General features: G+C 35.6%; 2 protein-coding genes across 2 annotated transcripts in view; one reads left to right on the top strand and one right to left on the bottom strand.

Annotated features, from left to right (window-relative positions):
* LOC125812467 (26S proteasome regulatory subunit 8 homolog A-like) overlaps positions 1-9,122 on the bottom strand; it is a 9,703-nt gene extending 581 nt beyond the window's left edge. The window contains exons 1-6 of the mRNA XM_049491950.1: positions 8,812-9,122; positions 7,887-7,984; positions 6,550-6,774; positions 6,364-6,426; positions 6,114-6,277; positions 2-66 (exon numbers count right to left, since the gene is read on the bottom strand). Of these exons, the coding sequence (XP_049347907.1) occupies positions 2-66; positions 6,114-6,277; positions 6,364-6,426; positions 6,550-6,774; positions 7,887-7,984; positions 8,812-9,007 (811 nt within the window). The 5' untranslated portion in view covers positions 9,008-9,122. The remainder of the gene's footprint in view (position 1; positions 67-6,113; positions 6,278-6,363; positions 6,427-6,549; positions 6,775-7,886; positions 7,985-8,811) is intronic.
* The window catches only part of LOC125812513 (DNA repair protein XRCC2 homolog), a 102,673-nt gene that overhangs the window by 75,305 nt on the left and 8,083 nt on the right, over positions 1-19,285 (top strand). The window contains exons 3-7 of the mRNA XM_049491988.1: positions 13,929-14,086; positions 15,051-15,121; positions 16,096-16,158; positions 17,044-17,181; positions 17,596-17,698. Coding sequence (XP_049347945.1) covers positions 13,929-14,086; positions 15,051-15,121; positions 16,096-16,158; positions 17,044-17,181; positions 17,596-17,698 — 533 coding nt within the window. The remainder of the gene's footprint in view (positions 1-13,928; positions 14,087-15,050; positions 15,122-16,095; positions 16,159-17,043; positions 17,182-17,595; positions 17,699-19,285) is intronic.

The raw sequence follows: 19,285 nt of genomic DNA, 5'->3' as shown, positions 1-19,285 counted from the left end.
TATTCCATCCTAGCAGATCCAATGCTGTCTATCTCATCCATAAAAATGATAGAAGGAGCATGTTCCCTGAAGTTAAAACAATGCCAGGGATTAGCACCAAAGAAAAAATTGAAACAGGTTGATCCATAGACCATATAACAAAAGGGGAGGGGAAACATTTGCAGAAAGGAACAAGATTCCCCCTCACACACACACCTTGTGCCCTTAATAGAACCATTATTTCTAATATATTCAGTCTTAAATTAGGTTAAGGTTGTCAAAAAAAGAGTCTAAAATCAGAGAGCTAGTTGGAGCCATCCCATCCCAATAGCATGCATTTGGAGATCAATATGAATCCTATTTTCTTGCAATACTCGTTAAATCAGGTTAATTGATCTCCAAAATGACTGGTAACCACCACAATAGGATCCCTTCCCTCTTATAACCCAAAGGTCTCAAAATAAATCAGGGAGAAAGCCGTGGTACGGAACTTCTCCCTTTACATCAGTCCTACATGACGCCAATCTGGATTAGTCGGGTCAACAGACAGCGCTTTCAGATACTAGATAGTTAAACCAGAAAGAAATGTGACTACAACAACGTTCATACCTAGTATAATTTCACAAGTGGGTTCTGGAGACTGGAGAGGATAGGATGTACCGCGTACGCAAACCTTAACCCTGCCTTTGTGGGGTACGTAGGCTGTTTCCGATAAACCAAAAAGAAACATGACTGGTAGGCTAGAAATATGTGGATAGCTTGGGATGATCGATATCAACGCAGAGTCCAAAATTGTAGGCAACAATGTTACAAAAGATTTGACTCCACAAATTCTAATTCATAGAGGGAAAAAATTACCTCATAATATTATAATTAAGAGAATATTAGTATTTAGAACTTAGAAGTCATACTTCGTCCAGTTGGGGCGTTGGTGGCTTACCTGCGTAAATCATAAGATCTTAATATCCCAATAATATGTCAAGCATCTCCAGGAAGCAGGAACTTTATCTAGAATTATTGATGCAAGCCGAGTTTCATTCAAAATCTTGGAATGAAGAGTCGAAGCTCAAGAACATACCAAAATAGAAGTACAAGGCTCAACGTGGAAGACTACTCGGAGTAGGGAGAAAGAGGTTAAGAATGAAAAGTGGAAGACTACTCGGAGTAGGGAGAAAGAGGTTAAGAACGCAAAGTGGCTATTCTTGAAATGCAAGCCTCTTGAATAAGAAGACTCTTAGGACCCGTTTAGTAGGCGGTATTAATTAGAATAGTCCATAGATTAAAATTTAGTCCATATAATACATTGTTTGGTTACTTTATTTAACAATCCATGGATTAGTTATAGACCATATATGGTCTTATTTTAAGACTAGGAATTGGAGGGATAACTAATCCAAGGTTAAACAATCCTGGGATAAGACCTCTACTAAATGACTTAATTATCCCCTTATTCACTTTCCTAAATTTCTTTTGTAATTTGATTTCCTTTTTATTTGTATTGGAATGGTTATAAATGTTCTTTGTAATTCTCCAAATCCGTTTAGTGCAATTTGATGATTTCACTGATATTTTCTTTCTCCATTTGTTTTTAAATTTTTATTATTCAATGTAGTTTGTCGATTAACCACTTGAACTATTTGTTTTTTTAATAAGCTTTAGGTATTGAACAACTTAAGTAGCCTTAAATCTATGTTAAGTTTAAGATATATTGACCAACAAAAAAAATAGAAATACACTGTGCCATCAAGGATCTCCGTAGTGGTACATCACATCTCAAAATTAATAACAATTATATATACATGTATGTATTTTAAATGAAATAGAAATCCTACAAAAAATAATAATATTGTCCGGCGGTTATCTACCTTGATCGAATTACATCAAAAAAACAATCTCATAATAAGACAACAGTATAATAGGAAAGAATTTTTTTTGTAGAGTTCTAAATCAAACACAAGATTAATTGGGAAACAATGAACCAAACACTTGATAAAAAATAATCCCTGAATTAGCATTCGTGCATTTACTAATCCCTGCGTTATCTATGTTTGTACCAATCGACCCCTTGATTCATTAAGGGTATTTTTGTAATAACTATCATTAGTCTTTAGCCTTAGGCCCCATTTGTATTCATTAAAGATTAAGATGTCCAAACCCGAATGCACATTTGAGTTGAGTTAAGATCTTGTGTTTAGGTTTGGACACTGAATGATTTAAGACTGTTTTTAAACATCTATATATATAAACAATAAATATTATAATTCAAATAAAATAGTAAGTAAGTTTTACATTAAGAAAATATTAGAAAAACCTTCAATCTAGACATAATAAATTATTATTTGATAAATTTAAGATATTTGAAGATATAAATAAATATTTAAGTTTGATAAAAACAAAATAGAACTACCTGGACAACATATATAATTTATATTAATAAAAACAATTGTTAGAAAAAAATGTAGTCAATCATTTTTTTAAAAAAATCAACATAAATTAATCTTAAATAAAGAAGTGAAACATATTTATGCTCTACCATGTGTCTGATCATGTACTCTTTCCCTAAAATAAGTAATAAACCGGATACATTCAAATGATATTAAGCAAATATATGAAGGTATCACCACCCACTTTCAACAACACGTATTTACGGAGTTGCTTTGCATTTTAATTCAGTAAGATTTTTGTAGCAAAATTTACTAATTCTTAGTAAGCAAGCAATATGACCAAGAAATAGAGGCACTTTCCTCATGCACTTATAAATTTACTCAACTTTAAAAATGCTCTCAGGCACTTTCCTGAAATCCCTTCTGGACTTTGGGAATCTCATTCCGGTGAAACTGCTCCACCGGAAATCTCTTTTCTCCATTTCTTTTATGTTTTTTTTAGACATTCTGATCCTCACGGACAGTATGGACAACAAAATTTATTTCTGATCAAGGGGGAAGTCATACGACATCACCGAGTCGAGATCAAAAGTAGAAGCATGGTATGACTGGGTAGAGAGTGGATACCAAATGAGGAGAATGATTCTGAGCAAGGGGGCTCTCATATGAATCTGTAGAAGACTTAGCAAAGCATTAAGAATCCAAGGAAACACATAAAACCTGGAAATGTAGAGACTGTCACTAATATTTCCCTGTCTTTGAAGTCCAATATGTACGACAGATTTGTATCGTTAATAACTGGTAAAGGAAGGGAGAAGGGAGTTATTAAACTACCAGAAAATGCATTCAATGAGGGGTGGGAGCTTTTAGCAGACAAAATAAATTCTTTCACTAATAAAGACCCAACCACCACAAAGGTGTTTACATACACAAGGGAGGTAGCTCATGCTACAAACAGAGAGAAAGGCAGATACAAGAAAATGCTGGGAAAAAAAAACAAATGGACGCAAAAAGAAACAAAGGCCTCCACAGAGATGATTGATGTTGCCGGGGAGGAAGTGATAAAGGCCAAAGCTCAACTGGCTGATGCAGATTTGCTAAGCAGATGCCTAGTGGGGCATTTTTCTAGTAAGGGAGATGCTCCAACCAGATCTGATGTAAGAAGATGCGCGCACCGAACCTGGAAAGGAGCTCAGGGAGTTCTAATCTATGACATGAACAGATTAACTTTCTTGTTTGAGTTCCAATCAAGGAAGGAAGTTGAACATGTTCTGATAGGCGAATGGAGAAGACAAGGAGATCATCTAAACTAGCAGTGGTGGTCCCCAACAGCAGGGTCCTTCCCAAAGGGCCACAAGTTTGATTGGTTCTGGATTAACATTCTAGGGCTTCCCCTCCATCTGTGGTCTAGCTCGATAATGAAGAAGATAGGAGAGAGATGTGGCAAGTGGATCGAGATGGAAGAGGAAACTGAACTAAAAAACCATCTCCGATGGGCGCAGATACCTCAGGGTAATACTGGTGATTTTTGAGGCATGCTTAGGGTTGAGAGCGAACCAGAGAAAGAGCAGCATTTTTCCGGTCAATGAAGTGCAGGAGATACAGATTCTAGCAGATATCCTGAAATGCAAGATAGAGAAACTCCCCGCAATCTATTTAGGTATGCCATTGGGTGCCAAGCATAAAGCACTCCGCATTTGGGATGGGATAATTGAAAAGACTGAGAAAAAGCTGGCTTTGTGGAAATCACAGTACTTGTCATTGGGAGGGAGAGTTACATTAATTAACTCGGTATTGGACTGCCTACCAACATATATAATGTCTCTCTTCCCCATACCTGGAAAGTGGTTAAGATTCTAGACAAGCTAAGAAGGGGCATTTTGTGGCAAGGGAACAAAACTGAGAAGAGCTTCAACTTGGTGAAGTGGGTTATAGTCCAACATAGCAGGAGTGTGGTGGTTTGGGAATGAGAAACCAAGAGCTTCAAAATAAAAGTCTGATCATGAAGTGGCTTTGGAGGTATAACCAAGAAGATCACGCTTTATGGAAGGAAGTAATTTTTCATATATATGGACATGAGGAACAATGGTGCACAAATGAAGCAATTACCACATATGGAGTTGGGGTTTGGAGATCCATTGGGAATCTATGGTTGATACTCAATGCCAACACAAAGGTCAAAGTTGGAAGGTGGGACAGAATCTCCTTTTGGAAAGAGAACTGGAATGATCATGGCACTGTACTTGCAATGTTAGTGTATTTTGAATGATAGTGCATTATCATGTCACACTTGTGCTAATCAACTTACTTGTAATGTTAGTCCACTATTTGAGGAGTGATTAAGGAGCCTCAAGTTAGTGATGGTGTTCATCAAGTTGGTCATGATGATGAGATCACTCCTAGTGTAGTGCCTACTGGTGTTAAAAATGATGGTGATGTAGCTCTACTTGAAGATTATAACTTGTATGATAACCCACTATGGAATGTTGAGAAAGAAGGTGATACTTGCTTTCAAGTTGTTACTTCTTCTTTGAGTGTCCCAATTCTTGATGGTGCTTAATGGTGTTCGTGACTCTAATAGTGAGCTTACATATGAGGATACTTTGAATGAAGTTATTTGCGTGACACCTTTTTATATTATCTAGTTGCATATGATGATGCTAGTACTTGTACTAAGGTCAAATCTTAAGTGGGAAGGGAACTTACTGGAGTATTTGGTTGTTCTCTTGACCAAGATGGGTAGATAATCTTTCCTTTCGACCTCCCTAACCCTTTGAATATGTATGAGTCTGTCACAGTACAATCTTGGACTAGCCAAGTTCTAAGTGCTTCATGTGGAAGCTTGTCCTTCATGAGAATAGTTGATGCTTGACTATATCACAAGTTTGTGCATCCTTCGCATGTTGGTAGATTTGTTAACCTCTTGTGCTAACCCTCATACTATGAGGTCCTTGTTGTTGCTTGTCTTCCTAATGGTTTTACAAGGTTCGAACAAATCATTTTCAAGAAAAAGAGAATGATGCAACCCAAGTCTAATCAAAATCTTGGAATAAAAAGTTGAAGCTCAAGACCATATTAAAGTAGAAGTACAAGGCTCCACAGAAAAGACTACTCGGAGTGGGAGAAAGAGGCTATGAATGCAAATTGGCCATTCTTCAAATGCAAGCCTCTTGAATAAGAAGACTTAAAAAGATCATTAATTCATTAAGGATATTTTTGTAATAACAATCATAAGTCTTTAGTCTTAGCCTAGTCTAGTATAAATACTACATTATGTCATTTTATTAGGTAGATTATGTTGGATGATATGAATATTCACTTGAATAGCGATTCTCTTGAGAGAGTTAGGGCATAAGGCCATTGTTGCTTGATGTTACTTGATAGATTGCTTGCAAAAGGAAATCATTCATCTTCCGGGTTCATCTTATAGGTTAGGTGCTTAATTTGGTTCAATTAATTGGAGGTTTTAGCTTTCTATAGCTATTGCAGCCAATTAATTTTTATCTTATGTTTTGATTTTCTATCCTTTATCTTTTGTTTATTTGTTGTTTCTTGTTTGTTTGTTTTACACATTTCAATATTGTATCAAGATTCTAGACCATTCTGAACTCTCTCACACTTCATCTCCTACAGAAAGCCAATTCAAGTGTACTAAGCACAGCACCTTGACCAAGAAATGGCTTCAGTATTTAATTTAAGGTAATAGATCAGAAATATGTTACCGTTGGGTTCTCAAAATTAACAACTAACCTGGCCATAACAAAAAGTTCTCTCACCATTCGAGAACCTTCTCCAATATATTTCTGCACTAGTTCGGAACCAGAGACCCTAATGAAGGTACAATCAGTGTGATGTGCAACTGCCCTAGCCAACAATGTTTTCCCAGTTCCTGGAGGTCCATAGAGCAGCACTCCCTGTCATTCATAAAAGAGGAATCCAATCAAGATCTTTATTGGTGCTGATAATAAACTGAAGGAGAACTTCGTAAAGCTGAATATACCTTTGGTTGAGCTATTCCAAGAGACTCAAATAACTCGGGATGCTTTATAGGAAGCTCAATAACCTAATGCATAATAGATCCAAAGTTAAACAAATTATACAATTACTATAAAAGAAATTAAGAGATTGAGTTAACAAGACAGATCAAGAAAACACGAAATAAAAAACAAATAGAGAAGATATGTACCTCTTTAATCTCCTTGATCTGCTGGTCAAGACCACCAATCATGTCATAAGTGGAATCTGGCACTTTCTCAACTTTCATGAGGTTGACCAATGGATCAACTTTGCTGGGCAATATTAGATGAAGGACATAGCTATCATTGCGCAGGGCAACTCTAGTTGATGGAGTGATCTTTGTAATGTCAATATTTTTGCCAATATCGACAACATATTTGCCTTCAGGATGAACCTAGAGTATAATACAAAGATGAGTAATAAAAAAAAGGATGAGAAGAAAGGCATATTAAATAAAAACTAGAAATATATTATGGGAATACCATGGTTCAAATATTTGTACTAGAGAATCTTGTAAATTTAGAAACAACATAATCCAAATGAATTCATTGTATCACTTGTTGCTGAAAAACTAACAGAACTGTTCTCATAGTAAAGGACAAGTTGGAACCCATGACATGCTAAATGAGGGTAAAATGAAATTGACATCATAAATGGCAACACATAGAAAAACTGTCATTTTTTTGAGATAGCATAGACCAACTTTGTCATGTAAGCAAAGGAGTCAAAACTACCAGATACCCCAAAATGAAGAGTGCAAAACTAATAAGACAAGACAAAATTGGTAAATGGAAGAGTCTAATGGGTTCCATAACACGAAAGGTATTCAACTGAGAGGGTTAGCATAGTAGGCTATCAACCAAGGATACAAAGCTGAAAGTACAACATTCTACTACAGCATACAACCAATTCAACATTCTATTGCAGCCTGGTGACCAAATGAGACATGCTTTCTTACAGACAAAAGTTGTGTGAACTCTTCACTTCCGATGCCACACCCGTGTCGATACGACATAGGTGTGGGATCCATAACGGATATGGTCAATCGATTTGTCTACTGTGACCAAAATCAATCAAGAATTTTGATACAGATACGTTGGTTTCTGAAATCAAAACAAAAGCTAGGGTGAAATCATAATTAGGCATATGTTTTTTATCGTTAGAAGATATTTGTATTAAAAAGTCCGCAACCACATACATTTGTACTTGTATAATTACAAATTCAAACTTGCTCTAAAAAATTTGTACATTCCTTTCAAATAGTCCACCATTATTTAGGCATCTTTTATAATTGTATTTAAGATATTTAACTATTTTAAGTCAAATCCCCGCACTCGTATCAATACCTAAACCCGTACCCTGCATCTTAAAATTTAGGTCATGAAGGATCTGACCTCTAGATACGCACACATATTGGACACCCGCACCCCAGCAACTTAGTTACAAATGGGTACGAAAATTTAATAAGGAATTCAATGACAACTAAAAAGATGTGGATACACTTACTTTGACTAGAACCTTTGACTTCCCCATTACTTTAACAACTTCACCAACATATGATCCAGGCTCCTGAAGCAATTGTAATTCCTCTTTGAGCATTCTCACTGCAAAAATAGACATTAAGGAGAATTTTATGAGCCCATACACGATTCAAATTACAATTGAAAAAATAAAGTAGAAAATGCCATTGGTCATGAAGACACAATTTTAGTACATTCCTCAGCAAGAGTAGAACAAATGTGAGAGAAACACCATGATCGATTTATTCAAGAAACACTAAAACTTTAATTAAGTTAACAAGATCCCTACACCAATGAAAACCAGGCAAAAAATAATGAACCTGTGGTCCATAACACATGATATGTTTGGGAAACCAAACCATTACAACCTCTACTCAGTAACTATTTCTCTTCCCTTTATCGACCTAAGCTTTGGATGGTCAGAGTTACCTGCTAGAAGAAGATGGTAGGTATTCAATCGAATAGTTGAAGAGTATGCCAGCTGGGTTATTAACCTCATAAAAGGCAAAGAAATGTTGGGTCTCTATGCATTCTAACATATTTAAGTAAGAAAATTCATTAAGTAACACCACAGAAGAGGAATGGACTCTCTACTCACCTCCATGTTGGACTATCATAATGGTACAACAATTCTTTATGGTGATCGATGGCACAGCATTAGTTTCGGTTCTAAAAATTGAACCCTTTTACCTTCAATCTATTATCAATTCAATTTCTTAAGTTCAATATTTTAAGAGCCTTCTCACACTAAGATCTCTGTATCAAAGAAGGGAACTTTACCTCAAATACTGGACCATAAACAACATGAAAAAGTAGTACATAACCAAGAAACTGATTAAGACTAGGGTTTCACTATAACGTGAAAAATGTTCCCTTAAGAAGTTAGGTTTTCCAGATTTAGTTAATCAGACCTTTAGAATTGAGTTCGTTCCTCTGGGCTTCAAGGCGATTAAGATTGTGAGTCTTTACGCGGACTTGGAGCTGGAGATCATGGATGTGCTGCATATAGTACTGTCTCAGCCCTTCCCCTTGCTTTGTTGGTTTCGCCGAACAGGCTTCCTCTCTCTCCATATCGCTCCTGCTCTTCTCAACATCAACTGACGCCATTTTTGCAGATAGGTTTTGAAGAAATCGCAGTGACTAGCGTTGTCCGGAGGGTTTGGGAGTGAAAGAAGAATATAGCAGCAACTAGAATTTCCCCATCGGTTTTGGGCTTTTAAAGTTCGTTTCTTGTTGGCAGGGAAAACAATACATAGGGATGGCAATGGGGGTGTAGGGTGTGGATTTGGTTTTATGTATTATTGAATTTTTATTTTTAAAATACGTTAAATTAATAATTAAATTAATAAGATGTTTTTATCGGTTCTCGGTTTATTAGTTTTGAATTTTTAACGGTTCGGTTTAACCAATAAAAAAATGTTTATAAAATAAATATACGACTTTTCTAACAATTTAACACAACTCATAAAAAAACAATAATAACTAACATGAAAAGAACTATTACAAGTGTAACACAAAGAGAAATTAAGAGGAATATAATTCTTACTTTAAGTTTTGACGTTTTTTATAATGTGAAGTTTCAAACTCAAAGTCACTGTGAAGGTAAATTGCAAGCTAAAGGACAATGCACTACCTAGTAAGGTATTTAGATTAATATTTAATATTTAATATTTATGTATGGGTAAAGTAGTAAATTACTATAGTTTTATTGGGTTGTCGGTCTACCCAATAACCCAATATTAAAAACCAAAACCGAACCGACAACCTGATAGGTTTTTTTTTATAAAACCATTAAAAATGTTAATCAAATAACAATAAACCAATAGCACTTTTTCGGTTTGATTTATCGGTTGATTCGATTTTTGCACAATCCTAATGTGGCGAGCGGGGAGGTTCGGAGCAGGTTGAGTTCAGCCCACAATTTTTTGTAAATCACCCTCATATGACAGTTTTTTCATTTTCAATCCGTCCCGCTTCACATAAATCCGTCCCACATAATTTTTTAGGTTTTTTTCTTTTTTAATCAAGTTTAATATGAAAAAAAATCATTTTTAAATTTTTCGCTAATTAACATCTCAATAACTAATTAACTATTTTAGTTAACGTTTCAACCATTGTTTCTTAATCGCTAGTTAATTGTTTCTAATTAACATTTCAACAACTAACAATTTATTGGACACGTCTAGTTTAAATTTTAAAAAAAGAGTTCAAATTAAAGTCAAAGTTTAATATAAAAAGTTTCATCCTTGATTTTTTTACTAATTACAAAGATTTAATTCTATTTGGAACCTTAAACTCGCAACCAGCCCCACCTGACATTAATTTTAAAAATATATAACTTTAAACCTATCTCGTCTCGTCTCGTCCCATTGTCATCTCTACTATTTCAACTTGTTTGGATGGTTGTTACACGGGCGCCTGTTTGGAGAGATTGCACTAATTATACACTTTAGGGTATTTTTGGTACCGAAGAAAATATTTTACTGAAAAAAAGTAAATTTCTTACTTATTTTTTAATATTTGACAAATAAGCAAGAAAATATTATTCATGTTATAAAATGTCCCTCTAGAATATTATATTTAGTGTGAGTGTAGTCAGTGAAAACCCAACGAAGAGTCAGGGTTGAATCCCACAGGGAATGGTATATCATGGAGAATTCTTTATCGAGAGATTTGAACTTTAAATTAGTATGTTTGGAATAGTAAGAACATATGGTACCACCAACTTAATATAAAGCTTTGTTGTCAATTATCGCAATTAAACTAAAATTTGAACGAAATCAAGAGTTAGCAAGCAATCTAGGGGTGTGAGGATTCGATATCAATGTCATATAGGAGTAAATGTATTGCTCTATAGTGATGTGCATACATGAATAGGTTAAGTCATCTTCAATGACGCTAATCATCTTTCGATCTCAAAGCATATATGCCTAGAATTTCCTTTTGGTCTTATCTAATGCCAATTATAAACAACACATTACCTTACTCTATTCCCTCTTTCAAGAATAAGACAATTAGATCCGACCCATAACCTCTCTTTCAAGCAAGTCAAGGACATCAGACCTAAATTGCTAGTATTGAACTAATTACCCACTCTAATTAAACTCTTTCGAGCATCAACCAGATATCATAAGTAGGAATTAAGTTTGCAACTTTAACCCTTAAGTTAACCCCATGATAATTAGACCAAATTCATGCATGAACAACAACAAAATAGAGCATAGCACAATACCCACTACATTAAATTAACACCCAACCCCATTAGAGTACTTCTAGATCTTGCGATTTTAGCCACCCATCACAAAAAAGTAAAGAAAGTATTTTCCATGAAATCTGCCATGGATAACTTGAAATCAAGCAATTAAGAGTAAGCCCACTTTGAATTTTAACTTCAAATTATCAAATTCAAGATTCAAATTGTAAAACCCAAGAAGGCTAGAAAAGTGTTCTAAAAAGTAAAGTGTTCTCACTCAAAGCTTTTTCCTGAACTCAGTAGCTCAACTCTCTAATCAAACTCCCTCAAAACTCTATATTTGGGCTATTTATATTTTTCCAAAATTTGTCCCAAAAATCTACTTCGCAACCAAATCGATGACATTAGTCGGGCTCGCCAAACTCACTCGGTGAATCACCCTTCGTTCCCCAGCTCGCCTTTGTGATGCTCTAGGCTTCATGTGTTTGAACCTCAGTTGGCGAACTCGATTGATTCAACCTTTCTCATTTGGTGTATCGTCGAATACCACCTTAGTTCACTGTTCGAGCATTAAATCTTTGCCTTGCACATTGTCAATTTGGGCATGTGCTTCAGATCCGCCTTTCTCATTCGGTGTATCACTTTTTCTACTGGAGTTCGCCGACCTTCTTTGATAAACAAAAGTTTTATGCACTGTCAAATTGGGTCTACATCAGTTGGCGATCCGCCATTCATGCTAGACGATCAAGAACGTTCATTTTGCACTTCTTTTGCATTTTTGGCCATTACTTCAAGTTTTAGTCCATGCCTTGTCCAATTGTCTTCATAGTTTCAAATCATCAATATTTGATTAGAAAATGACAAAGTTAGGCATTGAGGACACTAATTATTGAGCTAAATTGACCTTAAATGAGTGCAAATCTACCACTCATCAACACCTCCAACTTAAATTTGTGAGTGTCCTCAAGTAAATCAAGAACACAATAAGTTCAATAAGGGTGTCTACAACAGTACTCAAAGAGAGTTAACATGCAAGCGCCATGGCAAGACTACTTTCAACAGTATGTTACCCTAAATCATGATAAAAAAAAGCTTCAAATTATGACTAGCTAGTCTCAACACAAGCTAGTCAAATTATGACTACTTTCAACAGTATGTTACCCTAAATTATGACTAGCTAGTCTCAACACAAGCTAGTCATAATTTGTGGGAAGAAAACTCAGCCAGTCAGGTCATCGTGAGTCGATTTCGATGACTTTCTAGGGCTGTTTTGTGTCAACCCCATTTTCGTCGGTATTTGTGTAGCACCGAGCTATCTTTCCGGTGACTACTTTTTCATATTCAATTTGTGTAGCACCGTGCCATCATTCCGGTGACTACTTTCTTATATCTAATTTGTGTAGCACCGTGCTATCTTTGCGGTGACTATTTTTTCATATTTAATTTGTGTAGCACCGTGCCATCTTTTCGGTGACTACTTTTTCATATTTAATTTGTGTAGCACCGTGTCATTCTTCCAGTGACTACCTTTTTTTTGCATATCTTATTTGTGTAGCACCGTGCATCTCTCCGGACTACTTTTCATATTTAATTTGCGTAGTACCGTGGATTTTTCCGAACACTTTTCATAATTGAGTTGCATAGCATCATGTGTCTTTTCAGTGACTCCGTAGATTTGATTTGCATAGTTCCATTCGACTTCCGATGACTCCTCAAATCTAATTTGCGTAGGGTTGTGCCATCATTCCAATCCTACCCGTATAATTTTTCTTTTTTAGTAGGGTTGTATAACAATGCGTTGGTATTGTAAGCGCAAGAAAGGAAGAAAGGACTCTAAACATTAGGTTCTTATTTTTTTATCTGTCATGAATCTATTTGGTATGGTGTATTCCATATTTAATATATAATGGGCACTCCCTTAACAGTTGTTGATGCTCTCAGAACATGGAGGTTGAGCAGAATACGGAAGGAAGTTTTGGAATATGGCATCATTATGCATCTACTGGATGATGTGTAGAGAATGAAACAGGAGGAAGTTTGAAGGAGTTGACAGACCCATGTGGAAGATCGACAACTCTGTTTTCAAGATCCTTTTATCTGTAGATAGTGGATAGATTTTTAGAGTTTAACACTGAACACTTGTAACCATATAGTTTGACATCATCTTGGTGCACACTAGTGACATTTCATTGACTTTTCAACAGGAAAAAAACATAAATGAAGTACATAGATATCACTGAAAATTTGGTAAGAGTTAAGAGCTATGCTCCCTTGTTGTAGAGGTTGGCATTTCACTAATAACCAATATTTTTTTCTAAATTTTCAAATGAGAAACTAAAAAATAGAAAATACTGTTGTCCAAGGGTTAAAATTATAAAGGTTCCAAACTATGGTGTCCACTGAATTTCCACTAGCCCTCGGGGATTCGTGGTTATCAAAAGAAAAAAATCCAAATTCTGATAGCCTGTAGTACAAATTATAAAGTGTAATTCCAGTGACAAGGTTGAGGCTTAGCGAGGGTAGGTGCAAATGAAGCAGAATAGGGGCTTACCCTATACACCCATTGCTTCCTGACAGTACGAGGTGGAGGAAGAATGGTCATGTACCGTGTGCTGCCTTCTCCCAGCACTTCTACAAAGAGGCTACATCTACGCCTTGAACCATGACTTATTGTCTCCAAAGGAATAACTTTGCCCCATTTCGCCTAAACTGGCCCTTGCACAAATGAAGAATACACACACACATGTTCATAACAGTAGAGAAACTAGTAATTAAATATGTTTATGGCCTCATACATTTGATGCAAGTAGTATTTGGTTTATTTTGTCTAATCAGGCAATGGCATAGGCCAGAAGCTAAATAAGGGGGATGATTCTCCTAGTGGATCAAAGGATGCACACACCGAATATGACAAAGAATTGTTCGTTGTCAGCATGAGAAGGTTCTTGTACATCCGTTGTTATGATAGTTTTGAATTTCTTGCTACTCTTAAGGTGAGTTAGAATGAGTACTAAGGTTTTAACTTCTACATTTTATCTTTTTTTTTTGCTTCTGTGCTTTCCTACCTATCTTTTCTCTCTTTTAGTAAGTCTATCTCTCCCGTCAATAAAGTATAGCTTTTGTTCCTTCAACCTTGTTAATGCTTTGGTAGATCTTTTTTTTTAATATTATTGTTAGAACCAACACTCACGACCATGTCTGCAATCTCTTTGAAGGTAGTGATGTAAATAAAGTGACTGAATGTTTGATAGAGGTTGAGATGGTTCTACATTGACATTGTCTTGTCAAAATATATTGGTGTAAAAATAGAAACTTGTACCCCCTTTCCATTTATCGTAGATTTGTGAGCTAGTTCCGTTTGAGGATGATAAATGTCATTATCTTAGATGTATATATATGAAATATCCCGAAGATAGGGAGTGGGGGTTGGAATGTTAACAATTGCATATTAAGTAGGCTTGGCAATGTTGAGCTCCATGGTTAAGAATATGAGATCTAGTCTGGTTATGTGATTTTGACAATCTGCCTCATGCTCTAATTTTTGGAGCTGCATAAGGCTCAATGTCCATTTTAAAAAAAAGCATGTTATCAGAGTTAGACATAGGTCAACATTAATCTTGAGTTCAAGTCTCACCACCGTCATTTCTTAAAAGATATCGATGTGCTTGACTCACCCTAAAGAATAGGGAGTGTTAGAGATATGATTAGGTAAGAAGAAGTGTATCCTTTCAACATTTTAAACTTTTAGACAAGCTGGTCGCGTAATTCAACATAATCCAACACTTTTCGCTGTGAATATATGTTGTTAATTTATTTTTATTTATCATTTTGTGTATTTCTACAATGTATTCTTTTGATTGGATTAGTTTGTGAGATACTTTTTTTTATTTTTGAATATAAATAATTCAATTTATATACAAGTATGTCGCATATTCTTTCAATTTCATTTTGTTGCAGACGTTGCATTTCCAACTTCAAAAGGAAAAAGAGGCACATGGCAGTGGTGTTTATTTGCTTATGATTGACAGGTTTCTTCTAATGCTCTTCTTGATGTTGAATTTGGTGGTTTAGTTTCATACAAATAATAAAGAGACACTTCAAGTTTTAACAGTAGTATCATACTATCATTTGCCACGGGGGTCTTCCATTGACCTCTCTAGCAAGTGCATACCATTGACGTCAAAACATTTGTGTGAACGTGTTCAAGAATGGGTGTAACTGTTTCTAGTTTCCGGTAATAAAATGAAGAATACATAAACAGTTATGGCAGAGTAGTGAAGGTATCTAAACAATGATAACATCCATTATTGGGCTTAAAAGGGTGAAGTTGATCCTTGTTTATGCATGAAACATTTTCAGATCAACCTACAGAAGTATTCTTAGGATAAGTATATGGATAGATAAATCAAACAATTCGTGATAGTGCATTATTCTTGAGTTATCTTTGCTGTTAGGCAGTTTGTCGATTTCTTTATGTGGCCATGTTAAAACAGCCAATCCTATGGTACTACAGTATGATAGTCTTCTAAAGTGACCTTTTTCTTTATCAGGGGAAAGTCCAAGGACACAGCTAATATATCAAAATGTGCCTTGTTATGGGAAAAAGTTTGTGTTATCTTCCATTTTTATCAGTAGTTCCTTGTCCGATTCTTTGACAGGCTCTCTGGGGTGGGGACTATAATCAATTCCTGTTTCCACTCGGACTAGATTTTTTTAGTGACTAGATTTGTCGTGTAGGTTGCAAGGACTGCTGAAACTGAATTATCCATTTGGTTGTTCTCTGTTATTCACCTGATCATTGTTCAGGCATTAGGATTGTACTTCATAATTTACTACCCATTTAGTGATTATCTGTTAGGTCATCAGATCTGTGTTCAGACATCCCATCTATATTCCTCTTCCCTTTGTTTCTTTTGGTTTTTTCCTTTTCTTTTGCTATTCCTTAATGGTGTAACTAAGTTCTGTAGTTTATTAAGATGTGTTGCTTCTCTTGTATGACCAGTATTGGAGCTTTTTATTGGATGGATCGTGCTTCACCATCTATACCGCCAGGGAGCAACAACAGGTTAGAGTCCACAATAATATCTTACATTTAAAGAGAGAAAATAAGTGAAAGATGCAGTTCAAAATGAACACCAAACAGAGGAGTTATGGAGAATCCTGAAAGTTAGTTCGTCTCCAAATACTTCCTGCAAGCACCTTACTTTATAGCATTTTTGTGGTGTTAGGAAAGCCTGCAGTTTCTGCTACCTATTTATTAGCTGGAAAAGGACCATTGCTGGTCAAACATTGTAAGTAGGTGATTAGAAATGCAATTGTCTTGCTTAAGATATTTGCATTCTACTCTCTATCCTCAAAAAAAGATATTTGCATTCTACTCTCTATGGATCTTTTTTTCCTTGGATGAGCTGGGAAAGTACCCTTGGATTCATCTTAACAGATGAACCTATTCTTGGTCATGCTAAAATGCTGCATGTGTTATACTAAACTCACATGTAAGATAAATAGTTCTTGGAAGCCTGCCTCAGCCCTTGGAGAGTGCTTAAAAGTTTTGAAATATACTTATCAGTTTGAGAGTTGTGCTTCTTAAGAGCATTTTTTCTGCAGGCATGAGCACATTAATGTAGTCTTTTAGAGATGTAACGGTTGCAGTTCAATTGTCTGTTTCTTTCTTTTTGTTGTTTAGCCCCACCATTTTGAATAAACCCCAGTTGTGCAGTTGTCATTTGTTTTCCTTCTTTCTCCTTATAAAAATGATGAGTTTCCTTCTGTTTGCTTTCATCTGTTCATGTTTTTCACCTAGCACTCCTTATGTTAACACTTGGTTTGGTTCTTAGGAGAGAGAAGGATTCAGTATGTTCCTTTGCTTTCTGTATAGGTTGCACCATTCTTTTTTGCTTCTTATTCTCAAATTGAGTATTTTAGCATTACATATTTGTCTTATTACCAGGAGAAGTCTCTCTCTGCAAAGTGTGTCAGACATTGTCGTTCAAGAGATCCAGAAGATTCTTGTGGTGCATCCGATGCTTGTTCTAACTACAAAAGCAGCAAGTTTACTGGATAAATTTACATCTCGCGAAGTTATTAGGTTGGATTCAGTTCATTTCCTTTGTCCAAAATAAATCTTGTATTGCACATTACTAAAATCTGGTTACAAATGACCAGATAAATATGATAAGTATCCTGTGTAGAGAATGTGGTGGAAAAATTAAAGCTCAATATGTGTTGTCCGTCTGTAAATGTGCCCTGGTTTAATTCCATATTCTGTGCTCATTGCTTTGGACAGTTTGTGTTCTGATTGACTGATTTTTCAACTAAACAAGTAATGTAACATGTACAGGGACTTTATGTGTTTGATCATCAATAGTGGTTACGAGCTTGTACACCCTTGAACTGTTCAGTTGTTCCAAAGATCATTTCTTGATGATTTTAAGCTGCTTAATCGTACAAATAGTGCTCTTTTCACATTCATTATTTTCTAATTTGGAACCATTCAAAACAGGAGTACAGGGCAGTTGTCTGCTGAGAGTAACTTGGACTCAAGGACAATTAGGAGCAGTACTAATGCTCAGCTGTATCGGGAGTATATGCCTTCAGTATGGCAGGTAACCATGATATATATATGAAAACTTTGAGTATAGCCGGCGTATTCTTTTTTTATTGGTGTTGTTCTTCTTTAGGTAATGAGAATAAGTATCCATTGTGTTTCATAAAACTAATCGAAGAATGCATGAGTTCAATTATTGTAACTAAATTTAAGTACAGCCACTTCACTCTATAGTAGAGAATTCTCTTGCATCTGCTTTCTCCATATCAGAGAAGGGAATTCTAGGGATGGTTTACAGATATCTTTTCATAGCTAAAAAAATTGTTTGTTGGGCATCTTGTTCAATTACACTGAACTATTTCTTTTAAATTATAGTGATTTGTTAATGGAGATGAACTGAGAAAAGTGGAGGACGAACCATCAGTCCATCATGATTGAAGTGTTGGAAGGGAATGTGGACCTAAAATCAATTTAGCAAAATACAGAACATAATGGAAATAAAAAACTCACATAGACGATATATATTAGATTCAATATTTGCTAGGAACATTTTTATTTTTATTTTTTAAAAAAAAAACAAATTTTGCATGCTAATGGGAGTGAAAGAAGAATATAGCAGCAATTGGAATTTCCCACCATCCATCCTTTAAAGGGACGATGTGGGACTTTTCATACACCACTCATGCCCAGGGCTGGACATTTGGTGCGTGAACAATTTAATATGGGGCCCAACATTGGAAATGAGAATTGAAATAGGTCCTGTCCTGATAGTACCATGTAAAGAAATGGATTTTGGGCCTAACTCAACCTCAAGGTGAGGATTGCCCAAGCCATATTAAAGAGACCGCTCATCCCTTAAAGGGACAATGTGGGGATCTTCACAACACTTAATGTGTGTCGTGTTAATATCTCACAAATATAGTGTAGGGTGGAAAGACTATTATAATGAAAATGTTGTGCTAAAGGAACAAATCCAGAAACTAAAACTGAAACAATCAAAGAAAGGTGGAGTTTCTGCCGAAATTGGTGGTTCTTGCAAGTGATGATTTATTACGAATGAGATGGAAATGTTCCACTATTGACCTTGAATGTTTGGAAAGTCGTACATGATTTATGAATGAGATTGTCAGTAACTTCCCTTTCTCCTGGTATGAATAAAGTGTGGACTGTGATGTATAGATGTGAAATAGGTAACTGAGAGGCACTATAGCCATATAGGAGTAGTGGCAAATTTTCATAACACCTCTCTGGTTGAATATCAAAACAAATGATAATACATGGTATGTTGATTCAGGGAGCGGCAATTTAGTTTGATAATTAATGTATTGTGGCTTTCCGGATGAAGTCGGACATTGAGACTTTTTATGCTGGGAAAGTTTTTGTTTATGAAATGCTTTTACAAAAACTAAACGTGGAAAACGTGTATTTCTCTCATGTGTGGTTTGCGAGCTATTGCATAGGAGTGGGGTTTTTACCATGTGCGCGCGCATTCAAAAGGTAACAGCTGCAGGTTTCCCTTGTCATAAAAAAAAAAACATGTGTATTTCTCTTGTTGACGAACGTCTGAGTACTTGGTGTATTTTCCCTTTTATGTTTTGACCTTAAACATCAGGACTCGTGAACTTTTGAAATTAGTGCTCCATAA

This window comes from Solanum verrucosum, unplaced genomic scaffold (assembly GCF_900185275.1).
Source record: "Solanum verrucosum unplaced genomic scaffold, falcon-dt-bn FXZP01000120.1, whole genome shotgun sequence".
In the NCBI taxonomy this organism is placed as follows: Eukaryota; Viridiplantae; Streptophyta; class Magnoliopsida; order Solanales; family Solanaceae; genus Solanum; species Solanum verrucosum.
The sequence above is the reverse complement of the archived record's forward strand: the minus strand, read 5'-3'. Positions and strand labels throughout refer to the sequence as shown.